Source organism: Scleropages formosus, chromosome 24, assembly GCF_900964775.1.
Source record: "Scleropages formosus chromosome 24, fSclFor1.1, whole genome shotgun sequence".
Classification (NCBI taxonomy): Eukaryota; Metazoa; Chordata; class Actinopteri; order Osteoglossiformes; family Osteoglossidae; genus Scleropages; species Scleropages formosus.
The window spans coordinates 18,472,625-18,495,849 of record NC_041829.1 but is presented as its reverse complement, the minus strand read 5'-3'; the positions used below and the strand labels follow the sequence as shown (position 1 = coordinate 18,495,849).

The following is a 23,225-nucleotide window of genomic DNA, read 5'->3' as shown; positions in this document are numbered from 1 at the left end:
GCAGATCGAATAAAAATGTCAGTCTTAACATAGTATTTAGCCACAAAACTTAATACTGTACAGTCTGTGTTCAGGTCCTAGACTTAACCGGAAATGTACTTACCTGACAGGTAGAATCCGCCATCAGTGTGTGATTAGGAACGATGTGTGCCGCTACGGACTAAACAACACTCACCGGTGCAGTAAATGTACGGGGCCGTTAAGTCAAGCATCCCCTACTCTCCTACCCCCCCCACCACCAAGGGTGGCCCCCGCGCCGTTCCAGCTGCGCACCTACAGCATGAGGTCAGGTCTCTCGGCCAGCTTGAGGGCCTCCTGCATGCTGGCGGCGGACAGCTTGCGGTTGATGTTCCTGTACCTGCAGCGCAGCAGGTTGCGGTAGGTGGTCCTCAGGTCGCGGTTGAAGAAGGCGTAGATGAAGGGGTTGATGAGCGAGTTGGCGTAGCCCAGCCACAGCAGCGTCCTCTCCACCCACAGCGGGACGCAGCTGCAGCGCACCCCGCAGACGAACGGCCGCGCCGTGGACAGCAGGAAGAAGGGCAGCCAGCACACGCTGAAGGCCCCCACCACGATGCCCAGGGTGGTGGCCGCCTTCTGCTCCCTCTTGAACACGGAGACGTTGCGGCGGTCGGCGCGCAGGAGCTGCGAGAAGCTGGCGCACTCCTCGGCCTCTCGGTGCAGCTTGAGGGCGGCGGCGACGCAGTCCACGCTCACCTCCTCCTCGGCCTTGGGGAAGCCCACGATGTTGTGCCGGGCCGCGCTCACCTTGGCCGCCCGGTAAATCCGGTGATACATGATCAGCATCACGGACATGGGGATGTAGAACGCCACGGCGGTGGAGTAGACGGTGTAGCCGAGGTCCTGGCTAATGAGACACACCTTGTTGTCGTTCACGTTCTGCGCCCAGCCGAACAAAGGGGGCAGAGTGATGGAAGCAGAGAGGAGCCAAACGGACACTATAATTTTGGCCATACACCTCCCGCTCTGCCTCATGGGATACGTCAGGGGCTTTGTGATGCCGAGGTACCTGGAACGTCGGGGGGGAATGAATCCCAGTCATGATTCATGAACGAAACCCCCCCTCGATCTTCTGAACAGACGCTCTTCTTACATTTAGTTTTAACTGCTTATCTGACACCAAGGTAACTCACCACGTAACACTCACATTAAGGTACTTCTAATTACTTTAGTATTTATGCGGGTAATTTATGTTTAGTTGCTCATTCGCTTCTGTAAAGCAATGACACACTAACAATGTTATACAACAAACTGGACAATGATTTACACATTTATATAACCAGGTTATTTTACTATATTCATTCAGGGTATGTTAACTACACCTGGAGGTATGTATCCTAACGGGAGCTATTGTCTCGTAACCTTAAGGTTGTTGGTTGGAATCCCTTCATATAGATACTGGCATCTTCATATTATTATTTGTAATCACATTAAGTAATATTATTATTTATTTGAATGAAAGCCTAAAACGTAGGGTGATAAATTATAAATCCACAGTCTTCCTCCATGGTCACTTACGATGTCAGATTTGAATGCTAAGCTTACTAAATTATTAAGGATGAATCCATTTTTTTGGCGTGAAATTTAAACAAACTTGTGGATTTGAACCAGCAACCTGAGGGTTACAAGGATGCTACCGTTCGTTGGTGGTATAAGGTAGCAAAACAGGAACGGGATTCAAACGCGGGACCTCAGACTCTCCTAAACACTTTGCAAGTAAGGCCATCCTTAAGTTCCATCCTTTCTTGGAATCATGAATGAATAAATAAATACATCTTGTAGTTATAAACGTATAATGTAAGTATGTGGGCAAGGAGTTCTGAAGGTATGTATCTGTTCATTTGCGAAGCACTTCTGAAGGTATGTATTTGCAGAGGTCTGAAGAACTTCTGAAGGTATTTGCTGAGATGTGGAACAGTTCTGAAGGTATGTATTTGCTTATGTGAGGCCCTACTGAAGGTATTTCCCCAGGTCTGAAGAACTTCTGAAGGTATTTTCCCAGGTTTGAAGAACTTCTGAAGGTATTTGCTGAGATGTGGAACAGTTCTGAAGGTATGTATTTGCTGATGTGAGGCCCTACTGAAGGTATTTCCCAAGGTCTGAAGAACTTCTGAAGGTATTTTCCCAGGTCTGAAGAACTTCTGAAGGTATTTCCCCAGCCCAGGTCTCAAGAGCTTCCGAAGGCACGCATCTCACCGCTCATGATCTGCGAAGCACTAACTAAGTTCTCAAGCAAGGTGTTTGCCGGAGCCCGGGCGGGCGTGTGCGTCTCGGTCGGCGCGGACTCACCTGTCTATACTGATCACACACAGGGTCATGATGGAGGCGGTGCAGCACATGACGTCCATGGCGATGAAGACGTTGCAGAAGACCCGTCCGAAGATCCACTGGCCGCCGATGAGGTCCGTGATGCTCACGAAGGGCATGACGGCGAGCGCCACGGACAGGTCGGCCACGGCCAGCGACACGATGAGGTAGTTGGAGGGCTGCCGCAGCTTCTTCACGAAGCACACCGAGATGACCACCAGCAGGTTCCCGCAGATGGTGAGCACCGTGAGCGCCGTGAGCGCGCCGCCGATCAGCACCTTGCCCGCGCTGCCGTGCGTGAGCGTGTGGCGCGCGCAGCGCGTGCCGTTCTCCATCGCCGCGGGCAGAGCGGGCGCCGTGGCGCGCGCGTGCGGCCGCGTGTCAGCGAGGTGGAGCGGAGTGCCGTCGTCGGAGAGCACGAGCATCTCCACCGCGTCCGAGCTCCATCGCATCGAGCGGGGGCGCGTGTGCGGTTCACTTCATCATCGCAGGGCAAAAATAAAGTAAAGAAATTTAATTAATTTTTTTTTTTTTTTTTTTTAAAAAGATGATTTTCTCCCAAGCAGGTGACGATCTTGTCACAGGCGACTGATGACTTCCTCCGCCTTCCTCATGACACACACACACACACAGTGTATGAGGTGTGTCTGTGTGAAACGCGCTGGAGGAAAGTGTCACTTGTGCGCAGCGAGCATCCTCTCAGCCCTCAGCCCTCAGTCCTCAGCCAAACACCACCTGGCGGACGGTGAGCCGCTCGCCCAAGTGGAGCATCATCACCCACGCGGTGTGACGTCACGGGCAGACGCAGGACAGACCGGACCTGGACTCGAGACTGGACCACGGTACAGCAGTGTAAGACAGCAGAGCCCAGAAGCGGGCAGGTACCGGGGACAGCTGGTACGGTAGTGGTTCGCGCTGGTGCCTTTAGAGCCTGTACATAGGTCGCAGGTTCGAATCCCACCTCCAGCTGTGGTACCCTTGAGCAAGGTACTGACTTACCCTAATTGCTCCAGTAAAATTACCCACCTGTATGAACGGGTAAATCATGCTGAAGTAGCTTTGGAAAACAGCATCAGTTAGATAAATGAATGTGAAAAAAGCAGGTGGAACGCTGGATCGCGCTGTTGCCTGTTAACTGAAGGTTGTTGGTTCCCATCCCGCTTCAGTGCGCTTGAACGAGACCCATGTTTTATATTGATGCAGGAAGAATACCCTTCTGTATGAATATGTAAATCGTGGTAAAGTTGCTTACGGCCTTGGATAAAGAGAAAAAGAGAAAAAGAGAAACATTAACAATGAAACACAGTAAAAGTGAAACATTAACAATAAAAAAGGAATAAATAGACATGAAACGGTTTGTGATTAAATGCACGCGCTGTAAGAAAAACAAATTTGACACTGTTAATAGTCAGAATTACCTACTGTTTTTTTACCTTGTTTTTTACAGTGTCGGCAGTCTTTCAGGACTGTAATAGAGGACTTTTTTTTTTTACATTAAATAGTTTCACAAGTATCCAGGAGATTAATGACCGCCTATTGCTTTATTTCTTCCAAAAGTCTTCACTGCCATCTTGTGGTAAAGTTAAAAAGTAACGTGCAAATAGAGTAAAAGTGGATTTTTTACACTGCTTAGACGAGGGGTCAATACACACTTTACACTCATGTCCCGTGGTTAGAACCACTACTGTGTGTGGGAACACATGGGCTGATATTACTTGTGTGAATGAATGAATTAATTAATTAATTAATTAATGAAGCTAAACAAAACTTTATTAATCCCAAAGGGAATTCACTTTTTGCAGCAGCATACAATCTACTACATACAAATACATGCGCGTCTATGACATATATGTACAGACATACAGGCATAAAAAACCCAACATATAAATAAGTAGAAAAATGCAAGCAGGCGAAATTAGTAGAAAAATAATTGAATAGAAAAATAACAGTAGGAGAAAGTATTTAGATGTAAGAGAAGGGTGGAGTGTATTAAAGTAAAATGATGAGGCAGCTGGTGGTGTAGGGTTAGGGTTAGCGTGGCTGCCTTTGAATCCGAAGGTTATAAGTTTGAATCCCACCTGCAGCTGTAGTACCCTTGAGCAAGGTACTTGCTCTCTTTTACTCCAGTAAAATTACCCAGACAGGTAAATAATTTTAAGTTGCTTTCTAGAAAAGTGTAAATAAGTGAAATGACGTGGTGTGGGGGAGCACAGATTTATCTCAGCAGGAATCTATATTTACAGCCCCCTTCGCATGAAATTTATCTCAGTGTTGGAAAATGATGCACCAGTACTGAGATAAAACACCGATGAAAACATTTTGTTAAATGAGAAAAGCAACAGAAAATGTACATTTTGCGTGGAAATGGAAGTAACAATGAACGAAACAATGATCAGAATTTATACCATAATAAATAATACTACTTGCTGTGCTTTTTTTAAGGGATAATACAGGACAAAGGGGCCTCTTACAATTTACGATAATGTTTCATACATAAAAATAATTGCCCAACATTGCAATATAAAACTTTCCGCAACAACGAGATCAGCGTCAGGCGGACTAGGGTTCCCGAAGCACTACGAATGAAAATCACTGCAGGCTATAAGGAAAAAAAAATGTATGTTCAAAAAGGAGGTCAGTTTTTGGGAGTCATTATCAGAAATTTAGGGTGTGTGACAACATTTCATTTACCATTCTGCTCCTCACTTGACGCTTGAGGCCTTGGAGCTGCGAGTCATCTTTAAATATTGGGGTTGAAGGTTATTATGATGGAGGTGATTCTGAGGACACAAGCAATCTAAAGCGGGGGGGTAATGAATCGCGGCCACAGCTCACAATAATGATTCATTTGAGGTCATGTGACCCTAGCTTTACTGGGTTGAAGCTTGAATTCTTCCGACAAATGGCATAGTGACAGCAGCTTCCCCATATTTGTCTGATTTGCTATTTCATATTTCATATGCCAGACTATCACCATCACATCCTGCGCTTAATGGATGAATTGAATAAGGACCTCGGTTTTCACAGCTCAGTCGCAGGTCATTTCTGCACCTTGGATTTACACAATCTCACTCTTCTGTGGAGTCCTGCTGAGGTCATCTGTCACACATGCAAAGTAGATGTGCCATTTGAAAGGATGGTTTTAATTTTCTCTTCTTTATCGTGATTTTGCCAGCCTCACGTTATGGTGAAAACTTACTGACGGATATAAAAAATAAATGATTTTTACTGTTCTTCTGTGGGGGGTGCGGTGGTGCGGCAGGTTTGGCCAGGTCCTGCTTTCCAGTGGGTCTGGGGTTTGAGTCCCTCTTGAGATCCCTTGCAATGGACTGGCATCCCGTCCTGGGTTTGTCCTCTCCCCCTTCAGCCCTGTGCCCTGTGTTGCTGGGTTAGGCTCCGGCTTGCCGTGACCCCACTCGGGACAAGCGGTTTCTCTCTTTGTGTGTGTGTGTGTGTGTGTGTGTGTGTGTGTGTGTGTGTGTGTGTGTGTGTGTGTGTGTGTTCTGCTGTGCAATTCGAAGTTCCTGGAAGTACTTTGGAACGTTCTGTGGTTCACCAATTGGCTCTTCTTTCTTATATTCTCACCTTACAATTATGCATATTTGCATAAAGATGTGATACTTCACAAAATCAGTATGAGTGGACGTGGCATGAGTTTCATAATAAGTTACTCAAACCCACCCAAGAAGGAAAATTAAATTTCAAAGTCTGACACTTTAAAATTGGATAAACCAGAGGGCTAAATGTAGATTTGGGACAGATGACATCTGTAAAATAAATGCAGATTATTATGCTTATAAATGCTTATTATGATCATCATAATATGTACATTTATTCAATATGATTATCATTACATATGTACATTTATTCATTTAGCAGACACTTTTCTCCAAAGCAACTTCCACTGAACTCTATTCAGTGTTATCAGCCCACACTCCTTATTCACCATGGTGACTTACACTGCTAGATGCACTACTTACACTGGGTCACTCATCCATACATCAGTGGAACACACTCTCACACACACAAACCACAGAGGAGAACATGCAAACTCCACACAGACAAAGTGGGGATCGAACCCACACCATCTCACACCACCAAGGTGCAGTGATGCTCCCTGCACTGTACTGTTGTGGTTATTTTTTTGTTCTGTTCTTTTTTTGAATTATTTCACTGATGTCCTTTCCAGGGTGAACCCCCCTCCCCCCGGCGATTCCAGGATAGACTCCGAACCGCCCCGACCCTGACCAAAAGAAGAGGCTCACGAAAGTGAGTTGGTGAGTGAGTGACGGGGACAAATTGTACTGCAGGGTGCAAAGCTGTGAAACTTGGGCTTTTAACAATTGTCATTCTTCTCACTACCCAGGTTATCAAATTTAAACAGACTGCACAAGTGGAGGCGCCAGAGTGTGAAAATCACACAAATCCTGCAAGGGTGTGATGATATTTTGGAGTGGAGTTTGCATGTCTGCGTGGGTTTCCTCCAGGTGCTCTGGTTTCCTCGCACACTCCAAAGACATGCTGTTCAGGTTCCCCCATAGTGTGCGAGTCACAGGGAGAGTGTGTGTGTTCCACTGATGTATGGATGAGTGACCCAGTGTAAGTTGTGTATCTAGCAGTGTAAGTCACCGTGGTGAATAAGGTGTGTGGGCTGATAAACACTACATAGAGTTCATTGGAAGTCGTTTTGGAGAAAAGCATCTGCTAAATAAATTAATGTAAATGTAATATTTAACCAAAAACATTTTTTCTCCCACTTTCTTGGCTCCAGTTCAATGATTTACTATGTTTATTTTAGCTTTTACTGTGTTGGATTTGTAGGGGGCGCGGTGGCGCAGTGGGTTGGACCGTAGTCCTGCTCTCTGGTGGGTCTGCGGTTCGAGTCCCGCTTGGGGTGCCTTGCGGCGGACTGGCGTCCCATCCTGGGTGTGTCCCCTCCCCCTCCAGCCTTATGCCCTGAGTTGCCGGGTTAGGCTCCGGTTCCCCGTGACCCCGTATGGGACAAGCGGTTCCGAAAATGTGTGTGTGTGTGTGTGTGTGTGTGTTGGATTTTCTCCCATCTGGACCGATTTAGCTAAGCAGCAGGAGTTGGAACGGCCTTTATTGAAAAACTTCAACCTCTCGACACTTTATTCCCACGTACGCACGTGTTGCTTTACCTCCAGGTTCCAGGATTACACTGCAAAGTGTTCACCTCCATCTAATTTTGTCGCTCTTTATCATAATGCTCCCGACATCTTGATGCCTGTTTGGTTCAGCCAAGTTTGCACACCATTTTTGGAAGTGCCAAACAGTGTAAGCGTGGGGGAAAAGATTGCTTTACAAACACGGCCACAATTGCGCCTGTAAATATGTGTAACAACACCCACTAGGCAGAAATTTCCAGCGGCTTCGCTCTGTAGGTGGTATAACAAGGTAATGGCTGGAACTGTCAGCAGCTCCTCAATGGAATTTCTCCAAATAGAGGAAAAACCTTTATACTCATTGCAACAGAGTCAACAAGTTTCTATGACATTATTGCTGCATTTTCTGTTTGTGCGATGATGATGATGATGATGAAAATTATTTTGTTTGTGTGTTTAGCGGAGGCCATTGTCCAAGGTGACTGACAGCGATCGAGCAACTTCAACAGTTACGGGTAGTGATGAAAATGGTGTTGATTTAATATCTGAGGGAAAAAAATGCTTTGGCTCTTTGTGCAAGCACACAAAACACATCCACACACACACACACACTATACACAAATAGAGGGGGTGAACTCTTAAAGGTTAGGCTATTTATTTATACACACACACACACACACACACATTTTCTGTATAACAAAATAAATTAAGATACTTGTAGGCAAAATGGACATTTGGCCTGAAACTCTATGTAACAAATTTAGAAAACAGATACATTTACTTTGATTTATTTGGCAGACAGTATCTGTAATAGTATTATTTGGTATCCAAAAATTACTTAATTGCAGTGAAAATGATAATATTTTAAACATGCTACTTTGTAATGTGTTGCACCCAACATTGAAAATAATTGTTTAGAAATTTCTGAATTGTTTTCTGTTTAACGGCTTAATAACCGTTATGTACAACTGACCTTTTGAAATCCATTTTTAATTACTGCAAATTTCTTTTGCTTTGGTAACTGTTTTTTTTGCGTGCATTTGTACTTTTTGGTGTTGTGCAAAACTCAGTTTGAAGGTTGTCTTTTTTGGTTCCCCAGCCCACGACTCAAATTGCAGGCTACTGTACTGGTCCACTGCACTAATGTACATTGTTGGAAAAATCTGAATATTAAAAATGGTAATAAATGAAGTGAGTAAAAGTGGAGTCATGTACATTTACTCGTACATTTCATTTAGAATGAATAAAAATTGTAGATTGTGATTACCAGTTTAATAAACAGAATATTTCATCCCATTCTTGGTCCCTATTTTAATCAATGATTTTATTTATTTTAAAGAATTTGATACTATAAGTCTCTGAATTTTGATTTTTGTCTCCTTTGTTAAAATGTATGGAATTGCAGAACATCAGACAAGTAGGTAGAAAAAAAGGAAGAATGACAACACAGAGTTTGAAGGTTGTCTTTTTTCTTTGCATTAACAAACCATGTTAAAATGAATTAATGCATTATAATATAGATATGCATTTGGTATTCTTTACTAAATACTTTACTAAATACCACACTTTTCCAGTGAGTGCTGATCGTGGTGCCACGACAACAATCTCTCGCTCAATGTCAACAAAACAAAGGAGTTGATAATAGATCCACGGAGAAGGAGGGAGCAACACTCATCACTGCATATTGGTGAGACAGCGGTGGAGAAGGTGAGCAGCTTCAGATCCCTGGGGGTTCACATTACTGAAGATCTCACCTGGACTCACAATACAACACATCTGGTCAAGAAATCACGTCAGCGTCTGCATTTCTTGAGAAGGCTGAGGAAATTTGGCATGCCGAGCCGAATCCTCAGAAGCTTCTATAGGCGTGCGATCGAGAGCGTCCTCACCAGCTCTATCACGGTGCGGTTTGGAAGCAGCACGGTACAGGATCGTAAGGCGCTACGGCGAGTGGTGAAAGCTGCTCGAACCATCTCTGGAACGTCCTTACCATCACTGGAGAGCCTATACCAGGCCAGAACCATTAGGAGAGCCACTAACATCATCAAGGACAACAGTCATCCCCAGCACAGCCTTTTCACACCCTTACCATCAGGCAGACACTACAGGAGAGTAAGAGCCAGAACCTCAAGGTTGAAGAATAGTTTTTACCCACAGGCCATCAGGCTTGTGAACAACACCCATCCACTGCCTCTCCACCCATCACACCAGACATAGTTCACCCTCTGAGCCTGGAAGGTGTCAACTACCCCCATCCCTCCACACACACACACACATCCACAACGCCAATATCATCAGAGACCAGAGACTACCTCCGCATACCTTGCGTACGCAAAGACACCCCCCAAACTGCGAATAGACCAAATCTACCTCTGCAGGACATTGCACATGTACAACTTCCATGTTTACATTGCGCACTGCAGACTTTATACACATATAAGGCTTGTTTCTTGGATTTCTGCACTAGTAATAGTAATTTTAGTAATTTTTGTAATTTGTGACCTTGCGCTAATAGTAATTTTTGTAAATTTGTGATTTACGCCCTCTGTTCTCCTTGTGTTTTTTTTCTCGTGTTTTTCTTTCCTTACGTCCTTATAATTTATGTCGTAGGCTGCTGAGAGAGGATTCACAGAGTAAGAATCTCATTCATTGTGACAATGTAGGGTGTAACAAACTATTTACTGCACACATGACAATAAACTCTTGAATCTCTACAGAGAATTGCAAGACATCAGGTAATTAAGAGAAATATACAACAAAAATGTGAAAAATTACATCACAATAAATAAATATGATAGACTCAGACTCGCTGGCACTATACTAAATATTATACCATGTGTTTCCTTTGAGTGCTGGGGGGTGGTGGGGTGAGGGGGTGGGCTGTGACGTCACACAATCGCCTGTTTAACCAGGAAGCGGCGGCGCGCGCGGAGTGTGGAAGGCAGGCTAGAAGGGAGGGGGGGGAATGACCGACAGTGACCTCATCGGAGCCTCCTCGCTGCCTTGTTTCCGTCTTTTTCTTTAAACTGACTTATTGAGGGGAAGAAAATATATTATAACATATATATATATATATATATATATATCACACTTTCTCCGGAAACACAGAGACACGCGTCACGGCCGAAGTCTCCCGTCGTCGTCTCGCGCTCACAGGCGCAGAGCAGCAAACGCAGAAAGCGGCCGGTTCCCGCTTCTTTCTCCTCTCGCGACGCCTCGGTTGGTTCGCCGGGTCCGCGCGGTGCGGTAATGGATAAAGGGAAATGTGCGCTCGAGCCGAAATCGGCGGCGGTCCATTACGCCAACGGGCTGCAGAACGGCTTCTGTTCGCCGCAGCGGAGCAGCGGGAGCTCCGGCGGCAGCGCCGCCGCCGGCCCCTCCGTCGCCGGCCTCGGCTGCTCAAGCCCCGGCTCGTCCTGCTCCTGCTCGGGCTCCTCCGGTGGCGGTGGCCATGGTTGCTTCGAAAGCCTCCACCACCATGTTCTTCAGGAGCAGCAGCACAACGGCTCTCCGGCCAAGAGGAGCAGGCTCCGGCGGAGGACCGAGTCGGTCCGGAAGAACAGACCCCGTGAGTATAATAATACATATGGTGGTGGAGAAACATGGTTTCTTCCCCTATGAACCGTCCGTGAAGGCAGCACAGCAACCCGGTCGGTCCCGTCGTCGGTGAGAGTACAGTACAGTACTGTACAGTAGTACACTACACTGTACACTACTACACACTAGACTAGTACTAACTAGTACTCAGTCTTACACACTGTCACTGTGTGTGTGTCCCACAGTTTCCTCAAGTCACCTTAAATCATTAATGCACTGACACCGTAATTTAAAGACCTTTAAGGGAAAATATTAACATACGTGTAAAATGATACTAGTGCCGATTTTATTTACATTTCAAATTCCCATTTGGTGTGAATAACAAAAAAAAATTATCCGTCCCACATCCGAGGTTTTACTTAGGCTCAGTCCATTAATTATATGAATTGGTTCGTGCTACGAAATTGTGAATGTGGTGGGTTTTTTATTTTCCTTTTTTCCCCGTCCCTGGGTGTTTGACTTATGACATTGTGATGAATGTTAAAGGCCCACTCGCGCGAGCTCCGCCCCCCGTTCCAGGTGGGAAGTGTGGCGCGCGGGACTGTATTGGTGTCCTCTGCGCTTCGTGAGCGGGGCGAGCCGAAGGCGCCTCCTCCCGCGCCAGTGTTGTGACGAGACGCGCGAGGCCATTGGGCAGCGCCGAGTCAGGAGGTGCGCGCGGATCGCTCCTCGCGCGCGGCCCCGCGAGCGCGCAGCCAACGAGGGCTCGCGCCCTGGCGAATGGGGGGGGCTCGCCTTAAAGAACCCGCAGCCTGAGACCAAAGAGGAGGCGGCGGCGGCGGCCCGCGATGCACCCGCAACACTCTGATTCGCACCGCCGGGGCACAGAGGCAGAAACTTCCCACAAAGAGAAAAAAAGGGTGTGAGGTTCAGTACAGGTGCTGGATGCTGCTCCTGCAGTTGCACAACACACAGAGACCCAGGAATAAATAGTGCGACTGCCTGGCACTTGTGTCTTTGGCAGCCAGTTTGTGGTGTGTTTGCATGCGTCTGGACCTCACAACTATGAAGCTGAAAGATGTTAAAAAGCCAGGTAAGGGGTGGCAACAATTATTTTAAAGTATGAATGGCGCTGCATGTTTGTTACCATGACCTGCTTTAAGGAAATCTCTCAAAGCAGGTTATCAAAAAGCTGTAGTGGCAGATGCAGCGTAGGCATTTTTCTGCCCTGTGTTGTTGCATCCTGGTATACAGGGTACATTAGTGCTGTTCTACTTGTGCCACTGTTACATTATTAGTGTCCCAATTGATGTTTGAAAGGGTGTTTCAATCTTTGCGGTTAAAAAAAAAAAAAAAAAAAAAACTATTTTTGTAATCTGTTTTAGTCCAGTTTTCCATTGTGCCCTAAGCTTATTTACCCACTACTTAAATATGTTGAGAAATAGGTTACTTGTTTCCCATATTCCTTTGTTGTGGAGCATTTCATTTTAGTTGGGAGGGATAAATAACTAATTCTTAATTATTGCATGTAATTCATGAATAAGACCTGCAGTCCAGCAAGTACACTTGCACTGCCCAAACCAAAGTAATACAGCCTTTAAATGGGACACAGGTCAGATATTGTTTCTTGACCTCTAGCCTGCAAAAGGTACAAAAATCTAAAGATGCTTATCTGATGAGGGATTGTTTTATTTTTTTTTTAATTAAAAAAAACCACACCCAAGCACAATATTTTTATCGGGAGTTATCTGGGATACTGCATCTTCAACTGGTAGTTCATGATTTTTGATTTATAATAAAAGTTCACAGAGCAATTAGTTTACCTTTCTGTTGTTCATATTTTCCACCTTTTTTCCAAGAAAACATACTTTTAGTTCCTCTTGATACTCAAACTACTCTTACATTATTACGCCCTGCTGTTCCTTGGCTTGGGGGGTGCGGTGTCACAGCAGGTCAGGTCTTGCTCTCTGGTGGGTCTGGGGTTTGAGTCCTGCTTGGGGTGCCTTGCAGTAGACTGACATCCCGTCCTGGGTGTGTCTCCTCCCCCTCCAGCCTTGCACCCTGTGTTGCTGGGTTAGGCTCCGGCTCACCGTAACCGTGCTTGGGGCGAGTGGTTTCAGACTGTGTGTGTGCTATTCCTTAGGTCCTGTGGCCTCTTGCACTGCAACTGTGGTAAGTCGGGGGTTAATACTAGAGGCCTGTGTGTTGGTGGGGGGTTGGGGGGTGGCGGAGGGCGGTGGGATGGCTCACCCACTCCCCTTGTGGCCATAGTACTTTGCTCGCTAAACACCATGGTGGAGGAATTAAAGACCTTTCACCTACATGTGGTGTGTGTCACTGTGACTCCGGCAGGACAGCGCAAGGCCTTATTCACACCGGGACAATTTGCTGCCGGTGTTGCTTATCAGCGAGATTAATTTTGTCCTCCCCATTTTCACTTAGTCCTTAACACGTAATAGAGGGATTTTACTCCAGAGACTATGAACATGAATGTAGAGTAATAACAAATGATAAATACATTTATACACTTATGTTAATGTTTTACCGCTGTGTGCTGGCTGTCACCACACAGATTAAAGGTGAATGCTGGGTTCAAAGGCCAGGCAAATTTCTTCAAGCTTGTTGTTTGAGCTGTAAAGAGGTTGAGCTGTATGTCTGGAATTGGTCAAGGTTGGAAAAATTTCATGTAGAATTATGCTCTTCTTACAGTTTTGCACAGCAGTGTCTCCTTTATGTTCCATCTTTTTTTGTTTCTTGTGGATTTGTGCAAATCTGGACTGTTCTCACTATATTGTGCTTTATTGTAATACAAGCTGAATGGCTAATACAAAGGAAATTGACACCACATCTAGTTCCCTTTAGAATAGAAGAAAGATATATTTTAGACTTACCTATAGACTGCAGGGCTGTATAATTTTGTACTTGTGGGTAAATGACTGCTTAGTGGCCCCCCCCATATTGACAGCAGGTGTCAACACACAGCCTAGTTGCCGAATGACTACGTTTGTATGTGTACAGAATGGAGGCCTCTTGCAGCCCTAGAGTAGAGGGCAGCTAGGTTCATTCACTCTGCCTCAGTTCATTCAGTCTGTTTGCCAGCTCTTCTGTGACACACGTTGACAAGCGAGGCTGTTGCATTTCCATCCTGGATATGAAGGACCTCAACCTGTCAGGAGTGTTTCTGGTCATTGGGGAAGCTGAGTCCAAAGCACGTGTCTACTGCGTTGTCAGAGGCTTGAAGTTCTGATCCGCTGGTGCTCGAGTTGTTCTCGGTAGCAAGGGTGTGTGTGGGTATGAATTTCCTGGAATGCCTTCGCTTCCAGGTGTAGATAATTTTTTTTTTTTTTTTTTTTTTTGGTCATATGAACTTCTAAATGTGACATGCTTTTCTGCATGTGTGCATCGTAAAACAAGGATTGCCCTGTTCCAGTGCATTCTGAGTCATCTCTTATGGTACCCAGAATGCTGTGTGGGTAAAGGGGCCCTGGTTTTGGGAAACAAGGCATCTTTCGCTGTTTTAAGTCAGCAGTCCGCTGTGGGAGGACAGGCCTGCAGGACGCGCTTATTTAGCGGCAGGCTGAGTGACCTGGCCGACTTAATCCCTGGTCGCTCCCTGTGAAATCGGGCCAGTTATATTCCATTGCTTCTAGAACTCTTGGTGGCAGCTGAAGGATAGAGCGTGTCACATCCAGACTGCTTGAATTTGAGGTGATGGTGGTTTAAAAAAGGTGGTAAAAAACTGGCTGACTGACTAAGGAAATTCTGATTTTAAGCTCGTTTGTTTTATTTATAAAATTTGAAACATTAAATCAGAATGAGCGTTTGTGCTCTTCTGCTGTCTCCATGGCAACCTGAGGCATCTGATGCAGCTGAAGTGTCAGTTATGGGAGATGATGCCACACCACCCTCACTGCTTGATCTGCAAATGGAAAAAGTGCTGAGTGTAAAATAATGGTTCACACCATTTCTGTTCTCAAAGAGACAGAGAGCTTTTTCTGCAGGTTAAGATGCCCAGCAGTTTCAGGTGAGGAACACTAACCGTTCATATATTTTCGACACTGTTCTAAAGGGTTACGCTCAACATCTGACTGAGTAAATTATGGTATTTTGAGTCCTTGTACAAAAAATAAATAGGTCATTGCTAAATGATTGCAAAATAAAGTCTTTAGTACAATGTTGTTGAGAGGCGGTGCAGTAGATAGAATTGGTGCTTCACAGGTTCGTCTATGCTTCTAGATGTGAGGTTGACCTCGTCTTACTTTTTGCAGAGTTTGCACGTTCTTAGCATGTTCACATGGGTTTCCTTCAGGTACTCTGGTTTTCTCTCACAGTCCAAAGATGTGTGTTTCTGGTGGATTGGTAACTGAATTGCCCTTACAGTGTGTAAGGGTGAGTAAATGAGTGTGTATGATTGACCAGTGGTGGACTGGTGTCTCATCCAGGGTGTGTGGTGCTCCATGCAATGTTTCCAGAATAGGGTCTAGACCACCACAACCCCGCACTGGACAAGTGTTTATCGGTAATAAATGAATTCTCTAAGAATTTTCTTTACAGTACTTTTGAAAACCATGTGAAAAATTTTATGTATATAAAAAAATTGTGTCTACAAAAGACACCCCTCCCATGTAAAGTGTAAACACTATGCTCAGCATTACTGATGTCTTTCAGCCTTCCCCTGGTTTGGCATGGACATTGGTGGGACTCTGGTGAAGCTAGTCTACTTTGAGCCCAAGGACACCCCAGCAGAGGAGGAACAGGAGGAGGTGGAGAACCTCAAGAGCATCCGCAAGTACCTGACATCCAACGTGGCCTATGGCAACACAGGCGTCCGCGATGTGCACCTGGAACTCAAGGAGCTGAGCATCTGTGGACGCCGCGGCAGCCTGCACTTTATCCGCTTCCCCACGCAAGCCATGCACAGCTTCATCCAGATGGGTCGCGACAAGAATTTCTCGAGCCTGCACACAACGCTCTGTGCCACTGGCGGTGGGGCCTACAAGTTTGAGGAGGACTTCAGAACGGTGCGTGTATCTCAATCTTTGAAGAGCAGTGGTGCCCTGCTTCAGAATCGGGGCTCAGAAACCCCATGCGCGCCATCGTTCCTTCCAGCTTTGGCAAATCAAGCTTTCAAATTAATGTTGTGAACATGTTAATGCAAATTGTATGTCATCTTGATGGCACATAGGGGAAGTTTCACAGCAGCCTGCTGGAGGATCCCCATTGTCTTATGATAGCCATCACTGGTGAGAAGACCCAGGGAAAACACTCTTCTGTAGCGAGAGAGTCATATTCTGGGCCAAAACTGGGGGAAGTTAGGGGTAAAATATTGGGGGGGGGGCCTTAAAAATTCAACTTCAGTGGGCAGGTCTTGCGAATTGTGTTCTTGTATCCCGTGGTTTACAAAGCATTCAGGTTAATGTGCCGCTTGTGTGACTCTAACCCCACTCTCCTCACCCTCTGGTCCTGTGTCTCCAGATGGCCGACCTGCAGCTGCTGAAACTGGATGAGCTGGACTGCCTCATCCAGGGCCTCCTATACGTGGACTCAGTCGGGTTCAACGGCCACCCGGAGTGCTACTTCTTTGAAAACCCCTCAGACCCAGAAAGCTGCGTGAAGTGGCCCTGTTGCCTCGACAACCCCTTCCCCATGCTGCTGGTCAACATCGGCTCTGGAGTCAGCATACTGGCCGTGTACTCCAAGGACGATTACAAACGGGTCACCGGCACCAGGTACATTCAGCATGCATCGTTTTTGATGTCAGATTTCCTTCTTTCTGATTTTTAACATTCCATGCCCCCTTTTTCAGAGCTTTGAGTATAACAGTGTGCATAATAAAGTTACTAATTTTATATTTTCTTCTGTTTGGTTTTTGTGTTTTTATTCCAAAGAATATACCAAATTTAAAAAGTATATTTGAAAGCCCTGCTGCTCATTTAAGTTAGTGTATTGATTTTGTTTATTATTTGACCTCATGTTCAGTATTCATTACGTGACAGATTTGCAGTTGTTCCATCTAAACCAATGTTTCCTGCTTTCACTTGCCGGATCCGGTTTTTCTTCATTAAGATGTGTGTGGGGTTTTTTTTTTTGTCTATGGAATCCTTTTTCTTGTATCCCCAGTGTTTTCTTGCACAACTTGAGACCAAAAGCCCTCCCCGTTCCTTCTCTGTCTGCATGTTGGTCATGTTCCCCATGGTCTCACGTTCTCTTGTCTCCCACCATAGCCTGGGAGGAGGTACCTTCCTCGGTCTGTGCTGCTTGCTGACCGGCTGCGAAACTTTTGAGGAGGCCTTGGAAATGGCTGCCAAGGGAGACAGTACAAATGTGGACAAGCTGGTGAAAGACATCTACGGAGGTGACTACGAGCGCTTTGGTCTGCAGGGATCTGCTGTAGCTTCCAGGTAAAGGCGAGCTTTGGTTTTAGTGCCTGAACAGTTTCCCACCTCCATTAAGTTGACTCTAGCTGCTGTTTTGCCCAGTTAATGTCTGCATCCAGGTGGCTGTAACACTTGTGGCACCAATTTATCTTTTTTTAATACATATTTGAGATTGGTGGCGCAATGAGTATTAGCCACTATTTTTGATTATAGAACAGCTGCATTACCAAAGGGTGGCATAGTGGTGCAGTGGGGAATGCTGGTGCCTTATTGCTCCTGGGCTGTTAATTCAGATGTGGATTTGATCCTCGCTCAGTTTCTACATATAGTGTGTTTCCCTGTGTTTTGTGTGGGTTTCCTTCAGGTGTTCTGGTTTCCTCCCACAGTCAAAAGACATGTTTCAGGTGAATTGGTGACTAGATTGCCCATATTATGTGTGTATATGTATCAGTGAATAAGTGTGAGTTTGCCCTTTGATAGGCCGGTGTCCTATCCAGGGTGTATCTTGCATCATGCCTTATGCCTCTGGGATAGGCTTCAGACCACCATGATCTTGCATTGGACAAGCGGTTGATGGTAACGGGTCAGTGATGTATGACCTTAATTTCCCCCAGAATTATTCCTTTTGTTTTTTCTCCCCCATTTTCAAGCTTTGGCCACATGATGAGCAAGGAGAAACGAGACTCTATCAGCAAAGAGGACCTTGCCAGAGCCACGCTGGTCACAATCACCAACAACATCGGCTCCATTGCTCGCATGTGTGCAGTTAACGAGGTAGAAGACCACGGTGCATAATATGATGCTTTATCGGTTTACTGTGGAAGGACTGTCTTTACGCATATTCGCAAGAGTAGACTTTGTTTTCGCTTAAGGAGAAAAAAGTAGAAGACACTTTATATAGCCAGCTTCATCCAGAGCATTGTCTAGATTGCAAACAAAGCTAAATTCAGATTTCACGTTTGTAGCTGTAGTTTGTGAACATTTTTTACGTACAGAGTGCAAACGTTATAGCCATACTTTGGGCGCACTTCAATCAGGGGCTTGTTAATCATCACTGATGATGGAATTTGTGAATTCTGTGCGCTCTGGGCTTCTCTACAGTGTTGCCTTGTGGCATGGGGATCAAGCAGCATTGTACAGGGCTATCACAGCGTGCAGAGCAGCTACGGGTCTCCCTTTATGTGTCGCTTCGCAAATTTATTTATTTTTTTTTTTTTTGGTTTGTGTTCAGTGGAGACAAGAAGACCTTGAACATACAGCTTGCCTCATTGTTTGCCCAAGTACACTTTGGAACTTCAAAATACAGAATGTTTTAGGAATAAGCTTGGCCATAAGTCCGCTTGGATCTTCTTATCTGACACAGAGCTCAGGTTTTTCAGTGATATGTTTTTTACTTTTATGTTACTTTTGCTTGAAGAAAATTCTAAAATTAATTTCTCCCAAGTAAATTATAATGTATTCCTATTTCATTTTTATTTGTCTGAAATATTTCAAAGTTCTTTAAAACTTTGTCCAGTGTAATGGGTAACTTGGCTAATTAGCATACTGTTACTTGTTTCCAATTTGCAAACCTTAGCCCCATCCTAATTTAATTGATGTATTCGCTCCCATCCTAATTTAAGGTTGATATTGTTTGCGTTAAGCAGACAAACATGACTGACTCTGTGCCGTCATGGAGAATTTCACATTTAGGTGGCAGCAAAGCTGCCGAGTGTGTGATGAAGAAATCTGCTGGTAAGGAGTGCTCAGGTGGTGAATGTGCTTTTTCAGAAAATTGACAGGGTGGTGTTTGTCGGGAACTTCTTGCGAATAAACACAATATCAACGAAGCTGCTCGCGTATGCCATGGACTTCTGGTCAAAGGGGCAGCTGAAGGCTCTGTTCTTAGAACATGAGGTACAAACACACGTCTTACACCACTGACTTTTTTTTTTTTCTTTTTTCCTTCCATTGTTAAACCTGATTACTATCGTATTACACTTCCACATATCTTTGATAAAAATGTGAAAACTCTTTAATACCAGTAAATTTCCTTGGGTTATTGGCTGGCTTTGGTCTCTTGATCTTCTCCAGCAGCAGGCTGTCTTTCTAGGCAATTGTTCCAGTGTGCTGATGCTAATGTCTGTGGTCACAACACTGAACTGAGCAGCATATAAGTAAACTTGCATTTGTGAAAGACACCCAATCAGAACCATGCATGTCTCGCTGTTGGCAGGGTTATTTTGGAGCCGTCGGTGCGTTCCTGGAGCTGTTGAAGTCGAGTGACGACCCGCGAGACGACCCATGAATGACCTTCTAGATGGACCTCACGCTGAATTGAGGAGCTGCTGCAGGGCTGCAACGAAGCCAGTATGAGAAATACGGAAAAGCCATTTTAATAATTTAATGACTGTAAATAGCGCTGACCCCCTTTCTCCCGTTTCCTTTGGCCTGTAAGGTTTTTATCGACTAATTTAAACACCCAATGCAGTCAGGAGATAAGGTGGATATTGGGAATCCAAATTTTCCTGGTACTGTGTGTAAATATACATGTATTTTTAGAAGGTGCGCCAAAGCCAAAATCTGACCTTTTTGGTTTTATGCCTTTTTCTGTCGATTTTAAATCATAAGGACCTTTCAAGAAAATGGACCTCAATAATATATTGTTCATCCTGCTCTTCCCCCTAATGTGATGAGACTAACCGCATTGTCTGTCGTTAAAGTACATTGTACATTGTATTTAACGTAGCTTACACAAATAGCAATAATTTCCTGTGCCGTAGGAGCCCAAATTTTCGTAATGCTGTCCTGTATCGTCGTTCTTATGTCCCATATGTGAAGCCATTTTGAACTGGTTAGCAAGTAGGGACCAAATTCAGCTCTTAATGGCCAATGTTGGACCCTTCTCAACATCCATGTTTTTCCCTAAACTGTAATCCCACAAGTGAATGCCAGCAGGGTTAAGACCCTGGTGCAAAGGTCGCGTCCACAGAAAATCTCAGACTTTGCCAAAAAGGGGTCCGTTTTCTTCCTTCTGAGGTGTACTTTTAATCAAAGTAAATTTAAAAAAAAAAAAAAAAAAAAAAAAAAGTGTTATGATGAGTACCCCAGGAGATTTTACTCTTTGACCTTTTGGTTAATTTTCATGACATTTCATGATGGTATGTTGGTTTCAAGTGAAACTACAAAGCTGGCCTGTGAACTGCTATACGTTGCACACTCTCCTGCCTTTTTCAAAGGGTTTTTTGGGTAGTTTGACCTCTCTTGCATCACCTAAACTAGTGACTGATTTCACCTTGTTACGTGCCCATATAAGGCTGCCTTCTTTGCATAGCTCTGTATAGCTTTCCAGCAAGAAAAGTGTGTAGGTGCTTTTAGTGAAATGGCTGTTTAGACAGTTCCCATGAAGAAGAAGAAAAAAAACACTGGGAGGGGTGGACTTCTCATTTGTGAAAAGTGGGAAGCGTGTCGTTTTGTCTGGGCTTTAGTGAAGTTCAGGTTGAAAAATGAGACGAAACGGGTAAGAAAAGTGCAAAATATTGAAATTGCCTAAATTGTCACTGGGATTAACCTATTAGGAAATTTCATTAGCAATTAATGTAAGATTATGTAGAGTTTAAGTGTGACCTTTACTCAGTGCAACTTATTTTTGCCTCTATTGCCTTTCTGTTGACTTCCTACAATTTGCCTCTTTCTTTTTTTTAACCATACCGTTACATTGGGCACAACCTTGCTCATGCCAGTAATGAATGCTGCAGGTTGCCTTTTCCACTTCAAGACAAATTGCATCTTTTTCCAAGACTTGAGATGCACCTTTATAGCATTAGTCAGTGTCATCATAGTGCAATTTACTGTAATAACCTTTTTCGGTGTTTTAGTTTTTTTTTTGTCTACATTTCCATCTTTCGCACCACCATGTTGTCATTTTTCAAGCAGTAGATGTAGGTAATTTTACTTTAGCCCCATTGGTAAGTGTAACATCTGAGATTATTTACATGTTGGTAAACATGATGTTCGTTTCTGAAGGCTAACTTTAATCATTTTGGAAAATGAATTGTACAGCATTAATGGTTTAAAAACACTCTGTAACCTGTTACTAGAGAACTTTCACATGTAAAACTGTAGCAGATGAAAAAACTAGCTTCTTACAAGGACGAATCAGTCATTTTTGAGAACGCTTAAATGTTTTGTGGAAAAATGATTATCTCAAAAATTAAGCCCAGACAAAACAATTTTTAGTATGCATGTACTTGTTAGTTTTTTTTTTAACCTTTATTTGCTGCTTTGTTCTTCTAACTGCTCAAGAAAAGCTGATTTATATTTCAGGTTTAATATTTCTTTCAGCTAGACAAACTCCCAGAATGCATTTGTGAAGCAGGTGGGCTTTACATGCAGCCCAGTACAGTTGTAAAGTCAATTTTGTGAATGTGTGTGAGAGAAACACAAGGAAACGTGTATTCAACAGGGAGGTACGCACTGTGACCTTGCATCTGTGAGATCCTTTGTCATTTGTCCTGCAGTTGAGCACTAGTGAGTCATTTTATGGTTTTTTTTTTTTTTAAAAAAACATTATGGAGCATTTCCTGCTTTAAGATTCTGCGTTTAGTGAAAACCGCATTGGGTGGTGTGTGTGTGTGTGTGTGTGTGTGTGTGTGTGTGTGTGCCTGCACTTTTTCCTTGACAGTGTGTGTGCATGTGGCACTACTTCAAAAAAGGAAACTGTACACTATAAAGCCACAGGAATCCTAAAAGTCGCCTTTCTTTACAGAAACATTATGTTATGGTAACAAGTTGTTTTTCCTGCTCTAACATTTGCAGTCCGTGTGTGTTGTTCCAGGGCAAGAACACGCACTACGGTGCACTCAAACATTGCTTAAGGGACTGGATTGCATCACCACTGTAATTTCATGACTGATTAGCATTTAAACCTTTAAATGTGATTTGTGGGTGGATTAAATCACTCTCAGATTCTGTATTTTTTTTTTTTTGCTGTGCGGGTTTTGTTTTTAATCCTTGGTGTTTTATGGTGATGAGTTTGTTGTGAACGGTTGTTTTTGCTCTTGGGCTTCGTGGAGACTTCTAAAAACAATAGGAGTAGCTTTCGAATTCTGAAACGATGCTAATATATTTTTTGTGGTGATCTCCTTAATAGTTACTTTAGAAACTTTCTTTTCAGGAGGTTTTCTTTTTTTTTTTTTTTATGCCCCCCCGAATTTTTATCCCTTGGTGCTCTAATTCTGCTGTTGGTTATCTGGCCCCTGCCCTTTGCATACAGGATATGAATGTCAGAGCTTCTGTGCTTCATGAATGGGTGTAAGTAAAGCAAAAGAAACTTCTTGTAAAAACACCCCCACTAGCACCTATCTGACATGACTTTACATTTGTCCATGTGGTGTGTAATTAAGCTTTTGAGCTAATGATGGTATGTGCTTCTGATTGTTTTGTGTGGGTTTGCATACCTGTCTTTTTTTTTTTTTTTTAACCCATTCGTCAATTCTCTTATTCTCGTTCCATCTTTTAGACTCATTACCTCTGCAAAAAGCTGTGCATGCGGCCATATTTGATGGTTTGTTCACAAAAGAAGGAATGAAACCACCCAGTAAGTGTTCAGTTGCTGTATTTTAAGGCCTACTTTATGCAATATGCTATCTTATGGATCATTACTGATTTGGGTAGCTAAATACACTGTTGACGCTTTGTCTTTTCCGCGTAGCATTGTAATAACAAGATGTGTTAAATTTAACAAGGGACTTTCTGTATTCATGTAATTATCACGGCTGTACTTTGGAAAATGCCTGGTGGGCTGGCTTCAAGTATTGTTGTGTTGGAGTCTGTTTTTGAGATTTGCCTTCAGATTTTTCCTCTGTGTTCCTGAAACCACTGC

At 44.1% G+C, this 23,225-nt stretch overlaps 2 protein-coding genes across 3 annotated transcripts; one reads left to right on the top strand and one right to left on the bottom strand.

Annotated features, from left to right (window-relative positions):
- Positions 1 to 273: 273 nt before the first annotated feature.
- On the bottom strand, positions 274 to 2,777 carry htr7 (5-hydroxytryptamine receptor 7). The gene is made up of 2 exons (XM_029248580.1): positions 2,308 to 2,777; positions 274 to 1,027 (listed from the first exon to the last, which is right to left on the bottom strand). Exons 1-2 carry the CDS (start codon positions 2,775 to 2,777, stop codon positions 274 to 276), a joined length of 1,224 nt encoding a protein of 407 aa, XP_029104413.1.
- A 7,598-nt stretch (positions 2,778 to 10,375) lies between these two features.
- On the top strand, positions 10,376 to 21,990 carry pank1b (pantothenate kinase 1b). Of its 2 annotated transcripts, none has more exons than XM_029248895.1 (7): positions 10,376 to 11,016; positions 15,654 to 16,006; positions 16,461 to 16,714; positions 17,210 to 17,386; positions 18,013 to 18,136; positions 19,133 to 19,258; positions 19,578 to 21,990. In XM_029248895.1, exons 1-7 carry the CDS (start codon positions 10,698 to 10,700, stop codon positions 19,647 to 19,649), a joined length of 1,425 nt encoding a protein of 474 aa, XP_029104728.1. In that variant the 5' UTR covers positions 10,376 to 10,697; the 3' UTR covers positions 19,650 to 21,990. The 2 variants fall into 2 exon arrangements, with proteins under 2 accessions (XP_029104728.1, XP_018616330.1); XM_018760814.2 differs by lacking the exon at positions 10,376 to 11,016 and adding an exon at positions 11,881 to 12,078.
- The last annotated feature ends 1,235 nt before the right edge of the window (positions 21,991 to 23,225 follow it).

What these genes read in the sequence shown, in the direction of transcription:
- htr7 (XM_029248580.1), bottom strand. Translation starts at nt 2,777, where the DNA reads ATGCGATGGAGCTCGGACGCGGTGGAGATGCTCGTGCTCTCCGACGAC. An exon ending in TGTGTGATCAGTATAGACAG is followed by an intron (nt 1,028 to 2,307) that starts GTGAGTCCGCGC and finishes CCGACGTTCCAG; the next exon opens with GTACCTCGGCATCACAAAGC.
- pank1b (XM_029248895.1), top strand. Translation starts at nt 10,698, where the DNA reads ATGGATAAAGGGAAATGTGCGCTCGAGCCGAAATCGGCGGCGGTCCAT. An exon ending in GGATCTGCTGTAGCTTCCAG is followed by an intron (nt 17,387 to 18,012) that starts GTAAAGGCGAGC and finishes CCCATTTTCAAG; the next exon opens with CTTTGGCCACATGATGAGCA. An exon ending in CTCTGTTCTTAGAACATGAG is followed by an intron (nt 19,259 to 19,577) that starts GTACAAACACAC and finishes CGCTGTTGGCAG; the next exon opens with GGTTATTTTGGAGCCGTCGG.